Source organism: Lepisosteus oculatus, chromosome 11 (genome assembly GCF_040954835.1).
Source record: "Lepisosteus oculatus isolate fLepOcu1 chromosome 11, fLepOcu1.hap2, whole genome shotgun sequence".
Lineage (NCBI taxonomy): Eukaryota > Metazoa > Chordata > Actinopteri > Semionotiformes > Lepisosteidae > Lepisosteus > Lepisosteus oculatus.
The window spans coordinates 37,524,297-37,537,608 of NC_090706.1; the positions used below are offsets into that span (position 1 = coordinate 37,524,297).

The following is a 13,312-nucleotide window of genomic DNA, read 5'->3' on the forward strand; positions in this document are numbered from 1 at the left end:
GCAAGCTTGACACCTACTAATGGAGATCTTGGATCCACCAGAGGGAAATGGAAACAGCTTATGCATTTATAGTGATAACTTTTAATTAATTAGCTGTTTTATTTTTAAGTTCTATTTGCTTGGTCCTGCTGCTCTACACTACAACAGAGCTCCCAGTTATATAACTGAACCCTTAATTGATGTACAGTAGTAATAGGATTAACCTGAGTGCCTCATTTTTTTTTTCAGTGTCTAAACATGTTTGAGCCTGTCTTTTAACCCCTTGCTTTTCATAAATAACTTAATACTTCCATCTTAGAAAAGACATGCTTGAAAAAGGGTCCAGGCAAACAGCTTGTAAGTACAAACGGACTAGCGGGAATGAGTCCTTGGATTTGAAAAAGCAATGCTGTGAGATGAACGCATTTAGTCAGGAGTGAAACGCACATCAATAGTCAATTGATGTTCTGTTACATTATTTTTCAATCAAACACTCTCACATTGCGCTTATAATAAATAGGAGTCAATGTATTGTGGGGTTTTATCATTAGATATTAGTAGGTAAAAAACATTTTAATTGACACCTTGTGGTATGTTGCACGATACACAGATTTAAATAAGCAACTTAGCTGTACATCTTTAAATAAGGCAGTGTTTTGTGCGATCTAAAATTGAAATGTTAAAAATGGAACAATTCTAAATCAAAGGTACAAATCCCAAGTTCTTTTCATTATAATACATTATGAAATTTCATTAGTACTTTACATTTCAGCATATTATTAACATTATTTGTTGAGGAAAATAATAATGTTATGTTAACAAAATAGCTCCCTGGTCCCAAGAATGGAAAATATTTAATTGGGAAATGTGTGGCACTTACAGGCAATGCGAACATAAGCCTTCTGGCTTTTTTGTGTTCCTGAGGTGCTCCACGCCACACACTGACACCAGAAGTCCTCCAGCCCGAAAATCTTCTCCACCTGCTGTCGGGAGATGTCTATCTTCACCTGCATCACTGGCAATCCTGCACAAGTACAGACACACAAAATCCGTAACGTGACATGAGACTGAACCCATCCAGGCAACACGCCAACCCCTCAAATCACTTTCTGTTCTCTATTGGCGAACACAAATAGGTATGAAAACTTTTTGGTGTGTATAATTTGTGAAGAAACCAGTTATACAACAGCTACATGAAATACAAAATTATCTTTATAAAGCCAGTACACTATAGCTTTAAATCAAAGAATATCCTTTCTTTTGAATGACTGAAACCAGATAACTGGTATTGTATTATAACCTAAAGCACATTCAGTTCAATGTACATGTTCAGTTAATTTTCATAAGTGTGGAAAAAAATGTTCAATAATAAAAACACAAAGCAAACATACTAAAACTAGGTAAAGAGAAGCATCATTCTTAAAAGATCTTGGCACATAGTCACTCTAACCACTTGGCAGATCAAAGAAGTGATTAAACACGAAAGGTGTTTTTTATCTTTTGAATAAGACTACAGGTATTGTGGCTATGCCAAATAAATAAACAATATTACCCACAAGTAGTTTTCTGGGTTCTTAGTTAACTAGGACAACCAGGATTTGACCTTATATTCTCACTGAACCACCAACCCTAGACTTTCTCGAGCAAGAATGCTGAGGTGAAATAATACTACAGAGGGCACAAGGTTTATGATATGTATGGGAAAATTCTGTATATGACATTTAATATGATTGTTTCAGTTTTCAGACTATGACAAGAATGCAGAGGTTTAAAAAAGTTATTGGCTGTCCTATTGTTTTGACTTTAAGAAAAGGTCACTCTCGTATCAAGGAAAATGTCACATCTCCGAGGGTTAAACAGCCACAACAGACATGGACAATGACGGTTGCATCTCCCGTTGAATCCAATCCAAATTTCTCTGTTGCAAGAGCCAGTTCACCCCCTCAGAATGTGCTCTGGCTTTGCCAGGAAACTGATGACTGATTAGATTTCAATTGTGAAAAACAGTTCACAAAAATATCAACTTTGATTTAAACATCCCCCAGGAAAGACTGTGGTTATGTCTGAATTACATTTATTACAAGCTCTCTGGAGAGAAGAGAATTAACATTTTCTTTCTCCTAGCATTGCGCAAATTAGCCCTTCAAACCATATTTCATTATCTGTTAGGATCGCTTTTGAAGATTTTTTGTGTGCTTTTTTGATAAAGCAGTTGTAAAGCAGTGGCATGGATTTAAAAACCAAGTGCACCAACAGAAACAATCTAAGTTAGGTATTACGTTAGATTACTTCACAGGAACAACAAAAATACAAGGCTGGTTTTGAGAAGCAAAATAATTCAATAAAAAACAAGTTCGTAAAATGTCACATATCCACCTGCACGATTAAGATAGTCACGGTGGTTTTACTGACATCACAAACCATCCTAATAAATGTCACTTGAAAAAACCTCCTCAAGTCACAACACACAAAAAGGAGGAAACTTATTATATGTTCAATTTGTTTCAACAAAGAATATCACATAGTACCATCTACAATAATGTCAAATGGGAACAATCACCATGGTATGACAGACCTGGTACCTAAACAAACTGTGTAAATCCAACAATAATGTAAAACAACAGGAAGAAGGTGGAAGAAACAAAAAAGGGAACCAGAGATAGGAATGAGATAACCAAAGGGAAAAGAGAAAGAAATAACAGATAATGGAGACCGCCTTATGTGCTCAATGTTTGATGTGTCTAGTGACTGAATTTGTAATTTCTAGGCACAAAGTTGTAAACCTTAAACTGATGGCCCTAAGGGATTCATCGGGGGTAGTGCAGGGAGGATAATATCCCGCCGTATGTCATCACCGTGGACAAAATGCATCTTCTGGCCCTTGATATCCAGGATGTTTCATACAATAAACATGAACGAGCATTTTTAATTTTTTCAGCATTCCATTACACTCCGAATTAAGAAATGGACTTATTTCAAACTGAATTATGAATTGATTTGCAATCTGTTTACAGCTACTTTTACTTGTGCAATGGGTCATTGTAATAGCTTGAGATGATTAATTTGCCATTGCTTGTGCACAAGTACTGAATCTTGTATTTGGACTACATCCAAAAGGGTGAAAGTAAAAATCATGAATCAGTCTACCGTGATATATTCTTTACTTATGTACGCACACATTTGTAGTACCTCTATTAAATCAGCCAGGGGGAGTCAGAATGGTTGCAAAGATCTGTGGCACTCAGAGAAAGGTAATTTTACACACTTTGGGTTTTCATGATGAGGTAATTGCACACAGTTTGTGCCACCATCTCTTTCATTATAATTACCTGGGTTCTTTCCTGCTGTCCACTCTATGTAAACAGAAATGCTGCAGTGACTGATTATGCTGAACAGGTCTGTGTGACTGCAAATGTATTTGTGATTATAAATATGCAGCACAAAGTACTTAATCTTGTGTGGTCACGTACATACCAAGACTGGGTTTTTTTATTTGTTGTCTTTCTTCCTGTTGTTTTGTGGACTGAGTGCACACATTGTATGATAGCTGTTGGATATTTGAGATTGAAGCCCATAGAAATTTCCTTTGGTGGGGGGAATACCAAAGACCCCAAGAAAGAAGGCCCCATCTCTTTCTCATTATGATGATCAGCTGATGATCTGACTTGACTCAAGATTCACATGAACATGGACTGAATTGCAATTCATTTTAAAATGTGACCAACGTTTAGTTGATGGAATCTTCCCAACAAGATTTCTGGCAGGTAAGCACTAGTGTACTTACAGAAAGTGCAATTTATGGGAAGTTGCCTAATTATTTTTCAAAATATTTAAACATTACAGGCAGCAATTACCTGTTACTGTCTCTTGACATTCAGAAATTCAGATGTCCAGCTGCAATTGAGCATTCTCTCTAAACCACCTGGCAGTTCAAGAAAGCAGATGTGAAGCACGCCCAACAAAACACCAGTGCTGAATCGAAACTAGGCAGACACAGTCACAGCCTAACAGGCAAATCTGTCCATTATGCAGATCAATAAAAATCAGAGGACAAATACTGTATGCTCTAAAATATGCTCTGTACTCACACAGAGCAGATTCGTTTGTAGCTTAGTCTGCACCCACAAGGTTTTGCACTGGTAAAATACTGTACATTAATGCAAAGAGAAACAGATTATTCAACGAGCTGTAATTGATTCACTGATGACCGTGATAGTACAAAAAAATCTTTGCTTTTCTTAAATGCCTCTAAAAGGTTACATGCCTCCTTTAATCTGTGTTTTTTTCTGTGTATTTACCCATCACTTCCAATCTACTTGAATAGTAAGTGCTGCCTATGTGCAAGAATCCGGACACATTGAGCTCCTCTGGCATAATCAGTACTTCCTCACTGGTTTGGATGCACACTAGAGCAATCTTATTCTAAAGGCCTTCCCGTTGAACTGCAAGTTGCATGTTGTTAAGACCAAATGTGGTAATGTGCAGGAACCAAATAAAGCCTGGGCATCTGCTGTCAGTTTCTGTTGCTCTTACATTATCACAATTTGCCACCATGCAATATTGTGGGTTTGCATTGCTTCAAATTAGATGAGATTAAATGAGATTTTTTTTTGTTTTTTTTTTTGCAAGACAAACAAAGCTCTCAATCAAAACACACCAGATCCTTTTAATTACGAAAGCGGATTAAGTATTTTTTTAATTACTTCCTAATGATACAATCTACTTGTTTACTTTTCCCCCCCAAAGGATTTGACCTGTTTTACGAAAATCTGCTTTGCTGATACTTTCTGGCGTGCAGTCTCATTATTAGAAGAAAATAAGCTTTAAGTCGTTTTTTAAAAAAATAACAGTCTACTGTAAACAATGCTTGCTAATGTAGCTGATAACAGATCTATATTTAGAAAGAAACATCTACACATATATGAGTAGGCGTTGCATTAAAAATCATGAAATGTGAAAAAACATAAAACCATGCACAAAAAAAGAAAGCAAAAATGGAATACACACTAAATCTGTTCCACAGTAATTTACAATGACTAATTTTACTGTTGCAACACTTGTGAGAACTCTTGCACATTCCCAAAGGCATCTTTGTTTTTTTTTAGTCTCCTTTACATACAATAATAATAATTCCTTACACTTATGTAGTGCTTTTCTGGACACGCCACTCAAAGCACTGGGGACTCTCCTCCACCACCACCAATGTGCAGCCCCACCTGGATGATGTGATGGCAGCCATAGTGCGCCACTATGCTCACCACACACCAGCTAACAGTTGGGAGGAGAAAAGAGTGATGAAGCCAGTTCATAGATGGGGATATTAGAAGCCATCAATGGTAAATACTAATGGGAAATTTGGCCAGGATGCTGGGGTTATAGCCCTTCTCCTTTCGAGAAATGCCCTTGGATTTTTAATGACCACAGAGAGTCATAATTTACCACACAGACCGCAGGGTGAGCGCCACCTACTGGCTCCTATACCTTGTCTACCAGCAGCAACCTTTTTCCCAGGAGGTCTCCCATCCAGGTACTGGACAGGCTCAGACTGCTGAGCTTCAGTGGGCTGCCAGTTGTGAGTTGCAGGGTGAAATGGCTGAGGTAGTTTCCTCTTTCTGCCCCAGTCTGCTCAGGTGACAAAGGCTTTCTTGTATACAGATTTCATGTATTTTGCTAACAAGGGAAGCTACACTTTTTTAGATAACTGCAGATGTAAATGGAAAATCTTAAACATAAAATTCAGCAACCACAAGTTTTTCTTTCAATGTACCTTGAGGTCTGAATTTAATCATACAGCTAAGAACAGGAGGCACTTTTTTACCTATGGGAGTTCTGTCACCACTAGTTTTCTTAATTGAAGTAAAGTGTACAGCATCTTAAAATGGAAAGCTTACAGAAATCCACACAGATTTATATACAGTATAAGTACAGTAATAAATGCAGTATATATTTATATACAGTATAAAGTATTTATCCACATGGAAATGATTGTATGTGGAACTGCATTTAAAACTGAGATCAGGCATTTTTTCAAAGAAATCACAAAGATTAGATCCCCAGTGATTAGTGATTAGATCCCCAGATCTATCAGCCACTGACTATCAAACAGGCTTGATGGACAGAACATCCTCCTCTAATTTCTAATTTTATCTTCACAAAAAGGTGAAGTTGGCAAGTACAGCTTTTCTTTTCCTGAAATGGAGAACCTATAGACCCAGAAGTATCTCCGTAGAATGGGCCATTCCAAAGAATAGCTTCATCATCTTTGCTCTTCTGTTATTTCAGATTTTATACATGATACATAAGATTATATCTTATTGTATATTCCATGTTTATTTTTCTTGTAGCTGTCACAGTTGTTATTTCTCCTTGTTTTATTACTTGCCATTACATGCTTACAATTCTAATTAACGTCTGCTGATCAGGAAAGCAAACAAACGAGCATTTCCCAAAACTGAAAGAAAAGTTCAAATCAATTAAAAGCCTTAAGAATGCTTCTTATATCTGAAAGATGGAGCTGATGGTTATTTAAAGATTCACTTGCGGACAGCAATGTGTAACACTTATTTTCTTTACTGGGAAACCTAATTTCAGGAATTATTTTTTCTGGAATAGAAAGCTGACAAGACAAATGGCATTCCAAGAACATGTCACAAAAGAGCATTCCATAAAATTCAACTCAACCATCTAGCAGCAGGATTTAAATCCAAATAAATCAATTCATCTGATTAGTAAGCATCAGTACTTTTTAATTTAGTCAAAGTGGTTGCTTTCCTGGAGAAAATAATCTTGTTAGGCTAAACCAGTACATCAGTTATAAAACCCCACTTTGTTATAAATAACACTTTACGAAGGCTCAATTATGAATTGAGCATTATGAATGCTAATTCAGAATTTAAATGAACCTGATGTAACTAATATATAATTACATTAATAAAGCATTTACTGTATATGTGAGAACAATCTGACTTTAGTTAATAAAGTGCCTTTTGGTAAAGGTCAATTCCTCTCACCTAATTGACACTCTGTTAGTCTTTGCAAATATACTGTAAATTACCAGTTTAGTGGATCCTGGGTGACTCAGCCAGTGAAGATGTTTATTGGAAACAAGGAGCATAGGTTGAGCTCCATAGACAAACTGTGACAGATTCAAGCCAGGGCTATGTTAGCAGACAACTGCAGGCTGGGGCAAAGCTGCACTGTGGAATTCCCAAAAAGACAGAGAGAGACATGCTGCTCTTTAATCAGTGCAAATGTCTTGCAAACAGCTCTCAAAGGGCTTAGAGTGTCAAATAATGATTTAGAAAATCACTGACTAATTATTCAATGGGTTCAATAGGTTATTTTAAATATATAAAGTACATTAGGAGTTACATGGAATATAACCTCTATGGAAAATCAGGAAAATTATGGAAAATATGCAATCCCTTTTCTGAACTGTTACCTATTTTCTTATACCTTTGCTAAGTTCTCTTCAAACAATATGGCTGCATTGCTGATAATCATCTGTTTTACATGACCGACATGTTAGATTTCACGCTACAGTTCTGTATCTTGATAAAGTTATTTCAGCTTCCAAATGTAATGTAATTAGAGTGTGGGACTGCAGGAGACAGCCTCTCAAAGTGTCACAGAAAAAAAAAGACAGTACATTAAAATGTAGGCTTTTATGTGACATACTGTCTTATCCAAGTAATCAAGAGGCAACTGGCATAATTAAGGGAGATGAATATGCATAATCACACTCATCATTTCCCAGTCCTCTAGTGCCCATTTGTTCCAATACGCTTCACCTTCAAGAAGTGGGGGACGAGGGTGTGGAACACCACCATTCTCTCCCTGCGTGATCATGTCAATTTCCTGCTGTTTTTATTTTACCTTGGGCGAACAGAGTAGACAAATACACAAGTGACAGTGACTCATAAGACAAATACAGCAAACTTTTTTGCACATCTGTGCCAAACAAAACCAGAAATATCCTGCAGAACTAGCCTGCAATAAGAAATAAGAATGATAGGGAGGTCAACGACCTTAATACCAACTATATGAACTGTGCAAACACATTAGAAAAGGGAAAACAATGCTTTGTATTCAAAATAAGCTCTTGGCAAACAGACACACTGAATGCTTCCCTGGCACGACTTGTAGAGGTTAAGATATTTTTCAATGGGTTGCACGTTTACCCTGCTTGGAAGATGTTCAATAATTCAGAAGAGGAATAATTGGGGCGACCTCATCGCTGATTTCTATTGCTTGCCTTGCCAAAGTGGTGATTAAGGTGGTATTAGACCCCTGCATCTCATTTCCCTTCACATATCAACCTAAACCCTCCTGTCAAAGAGAGAGACAGCCGAGCTGGTACAAGACAGGGGACTGGCTGCATGACTCCAGTTACTGTGTCTGTCATGTTGATGAGACACACTGTACAGAAACAACATTTGTCATTCTCAAACTGAAGCAGCAACTGTGTAGAAGGCAGTGATGATTTTGAATTGAATGCAAAGAAATGCAGTTGGAGAAGCAGAAATTCATTAGAATGCCTACTCCTCTGTCACATATTCTAGGGTACATTTGACTTAAAAAACACTAGCTTTGCAGCACAAACTGTAACAGGTTTACAACAGGCTTACCAAAAAAATCTGCAGGGGTACCCTGAACCCTGAGATTAATCGCGATAATTACACTACGCAGTGGATGTTTTCGGAGGAAGATGGGCTACTTGAAAAATACTGTCTCCAAACAAACAAAGCAAAGAAAAAAAACATTTAAAAAAGCAACTGTAAATGAAACCCTGTTAATGTGTTCTCTGGACATTGAGCTTCTGCTAGGGACATAGAGCAGTAGTCCAGTTTCGTAGTGCTTATTAAAGTGTAAAAGGTGAGAGCCGTGTGCTCTTGAGCCAGGACAGAACATAGCCTGTTTATTCCATAACGGTCTCATTAAACCCTGTTGCTACTGAGTGTAGCCTGTCTTACACAGCTGATGTATTTCAAAACAAAACAGTACTTTGTATTTTACTATTTTTTTTACTTATTACCCAGGCTTCTTTGTAACGAATACAAACTGCTAGACTGTAAAGCAAAAAGGACAGTTTTGACTTTGCTGTCCCAGTAATTTTGAATGACACTGTACTTTAGAGGGTGGTGGTGGAGGGGAATTATTCACTGGAAGCGCAGCAAAGTATTTTTTTGAACTATTCGTTTCAGAGAGAAGAAGATGAGATGTTTTGAGTGCTCTGCTATAATGCATTAGGAGACAAAGCTGTGGTGGGGAAAAAAAATCGGGGTGCTCCAACCTGAGGTAAACATCATTAAAGTGATTGTTCTCTGAGAGGGAATATCCTTTGTGTCAGTAAGAGACTTCTTTATTTTTCCTCCCTCTTCTGTTTCCACTCGTCTCGACCTCAATTCCACATGGGTCATTTGCTTATCAGAAGGAGAGACTGGAACCAGCAGATTTGAATGTGTTGCCATTGTCAGCGGTGAAATTCAATTAGACTGAGTCCACAAGGTACACAGGCCAGGTAGCAGAAAGACCCCATTGGCAGTAAAAATGAGAACCGCATGCTTTCCCCTTGAGAGGAGATACAGGGCATCCAAGGACTATAACCAAGCCTCTTCATAAACAAGAAAATATGATTAAATATCCACTTAATATTTTTTTTTTTGATTTTGCAATATGCCATGGGGATGTGAATCCCACTGAATTTAGTGAATACTCAAAGGGGTTCAGCTTTCTAATGCAATTACTATACGGATGCCTGGGTTGGGATTCAGCTTATAATACTTGCAAAATGTTCTATGCCCCTAAAAGTGATCAGTAACCTTTGGTGTCTAACACAGTCACTATTTTAGCCTAATGTGTTTGGTTGGCATATTATTTATTCCAGCACCTTCCAGAACGTAAAAAAAAGTCTGCATAGAATAGATTTCTGCATTGGATAGTGTTTGGATAATAACTCTTTGAGGACACCCTAAAATGTCCTTGTTTGTATATGCAGGGGATTGGATTTTTATATATTATTCCTATATTTTTGCAGATGTGGGTAATACATCCTCTCCTCCTATAGGAATAAAAATGGTATGAAAACACCATGCTTTTTAAAGGAGTGAGACTCCTGTAAAAAGATCATCAAGATCTTTATAGAGTGAGATTGCTGTAAATCCATATCCATAATATAGTCATGAAGTTGCAGCCAAGGTGTCAGTACTTTTGCTCATCACTTATTTCACCTTTATTGTTCCACCTGATAGGTGCCAAAAAATATTACTAGATTTCAGGTGTAAACTGTTGGACTCACCCTCCCTTTCAAGAATATTACCAGCAGAGCAGCCTGCTGCGTGTTACTATTTAACACCCACAGGGGTTGTCATCTAATTAAGCTAAAACCTTTGAGTGTTCATCCCTTAATTAATGACTTATGGGGGCAAGAGAACATTCAGTAAGTACTGAAGTGGTTAAAGTCAGCATGGATCAACACAGAACCCAGGGAGTAATTGGGATAATTACACTATACACTGGATGTTTTGGGGAGGAAGACGGGCTACTTGAAAAATACTGTCTCCCAACAAACAAAGCAATGAAAAAATAATTGTAAAAGCAACTGTAAATGAAACCCTGTTAATGTGCTTTCTGGAAGTCATTGCTAGGGACATAGAGCAGTAGTCCAGTTTCGCAGTGCTTATTAAAGTGTAAAAGGTGAGAGCCGGAGACCCATGTGCTCTTGAGCCAGGACAGAACATAGCCTGTTTATTCCATAACAGTCTCATTAAACCCTGTTGCTACTGAATGTAGCCTGTCTTACACAGCGGCTGTATTTCTAAACAAAACAGCACTTTGTGGATTCTCTGTTCCAAATGTTATTATTTTGTGCCACTAACCAGGGAGTATAATGGTTTTGTTAGGCATTTCTTCTGGTGGGTCAGTAACTACCTTGCTACGGTTTCCTAGATGTCAACAAACAGCCTTTTTCAAAGAAAGCAAGCCTGAGCATAGTAGAGGGAAATATGCATTTTTTAATTCTTCCAAGGGAGTGCTTTGAATTGAGCTTGATAATGTCTTCAGGGTACACTTTGAGCTATTTCTGCACAAGCTGTGTACATTCTCAACAAAGTCTGCAGCTACTTCAGCTACAGCTGGTCCTCTTAGCCTGCTTTCAGATATTAACTATTATATATAAATGCCCTCATATTTCTCATAACAGGCTGTTGCCTCTTGTCTTACTATAGTCCTTACTACATTTGAGCCTTCTTGCACTATAAGAGTATAATAATGCTTACAAACGAGAAGAAGGCAGTTGGTCTACATAGCTAGTTTGGTAGTTAAGCTAATCAGTACAAAGATCTTGCTCATTTTTTTCAGAAACAACATGAGTAGCTTGTTTCATACTCTCACAACACTTTGAGTAAAAAGGTTCTCAGTTTTTAAATGCACTTCCATATGGTCTCCGTGGGAAAATGGATAAATCTGTGTGTATTTGCATAAGCTTTCTATTTAAGGATAGATATGATTTGCTTCACAAAACTAACGGTGACAGAAGAATACATGATGTAAAAAACAGGAAATCAAAGTTAAAAATGTTAACTTAAAAGTAATTCCTGTATTCCGTTTCACATCAGACAGATAAGGAATACCTGTTCATTCCAATTATCAGCATAAGACAAAACTGCTGTATGCATGATCAAAACATTAATTTAGAACATACAAATATTAGCAATCATGCAACCTTTGTAGAAATAACTAAACTGGAATTGAGAAATATCTTAGCCTTATCAAAAAACGAGTAAGTGGGAGAGACTGTAAAATATGTTAAATAAACAGTCTTTGGCTTACTTTTTCCTCAAGTTAAGAGCTGACATAAAATATATCAAAGGTTGGCTGACACTTAATCAAATTAATAAACACAAGACTTCTCAAGCTTCAGAAATGTGGTAAGGTTGACACATGAAAGGGTACTTAAATCTGTCTTACCCTCTACATTCAGGACAACTTCAATCAAACATATGGTTATACAAATGTTCACACACTGCTTTAGATAACACTACTAGGGCATTTGCAGTAATAAATTAAACAGATACAAACATACATCATCGCTTCTTATTATAAAAACTTCCTGCTTTGAATATGGAGATAATTGGTTTTCCAATTCCCAGTCTTATTTATGAACCAAAGATTATCCCAATTTATCAAGGTCAAGGAAATAAAAGTGTAAGTTAACACATCTAATCCAGTTATTTTAAGTAGGCTGTTAAATATTTGACCAACAGAACAAATCCAGTCATGTCAGTGGAGAAGTGTGGTGGGTTAAATGGAGTTCATTTTCCCCTCATAAAGGCCAGTTAATGGAGTAAAGAGACAGCTGTGTTGCAGAGATAATTGACCTTGCCATCTGTTTCAGGTTATCATCACCAAATACTTCTCCATCAGCCATACCGACAGGCTGAAATACAATTCCCATTATAAGGATCCAGCTAATAATGCATTATCAATTAGACTCTTTGCTATTGATCGATGTGCAGCAGGTGGCTCGAGCCCATTATCTTCATTTAAGACTATATTGTCCCTTTCCTGCTTCTCCTATTTCCACGTGTTCATTAAATTCAAGCTTATAGAAGTATCGGCTTTTACTTAAATTGTGGCTTGATTGTTCTTCGATACCCCGGATCATGTTTAATCACCATTGTCGGTTTTCATTGTTATTCTGCAATCCTAATCGCAATTAGAAAATTGAATTGCAAAAGTTGCTTTCAGAGCCAGAAAATGCGCATCTCTGCAATGGGTTGTGAATGCATTAGTGATGCTTATTTGGACTTCACTACAGTCTTTAAAGTAACAGAGTTCTACTAAAAACCCGAGAATCTTACTAGGATATATATAAATATTGACAGAAAGTCTTTAGGTATGAAGAAAACAGACTGACTAAATTCAGACTGTTAAATTTAATGCTTTAAATATCACAGAATCACATTTCCTAGGCTCTTTAAATATCACTAATGACACATTGACTGCAGTACTTCGAAGATCTAATAATGTGTATTTGTGTACTTTTTCATGTTCTGAAATTGGCTATTGATAATTTATGAATAGCCAAGTAAGTGCCTCTGAGAGAGCTCCTGCAACTACAATACTCTGGTCTATAGCTATATGGCAGAACTGATAAAGACTACACCCTCTTCAATAGCTTGCTGATGAAAGACTTGTGACTGAAGTCATTTAGGGAATCCAGCCTTTTTGCCTCCTTATACAGCCAATATTTTCATTTGAAAAAGAGTTTTGTGATGTGAAACAGACACAGACACAAGAACACGGAATTGCGTAATGAACCAGTTTATATATT

At 37.1% G+C, this 13,312-nt stretch overlaps 1 protein-coding gene across 2 annotated transcripts in view; it reads right to left on the reverse strand.

Annotated features, from left to right (window-relative positions):
• unc5a (unc-5 netrin receptor A) overlaps positions 1–13,312 on the reverse strand; it is a 194,511-nt gene that overhangs the window by 60,900 nt on the left and 120,299 nt on the right. For both annotated transcript variants that reach the window (XM_015350036.2, XM_015350034.2), the window contains exon 3: positions 860–1,003. In XM_015350036.2, the coding sequence (XP_015205522.1) occupies positions 860–1,003 (144 nt within the window). The remainder of the gene's footprint in view (positions 1–859; positions 1,004–13,312) is intronic.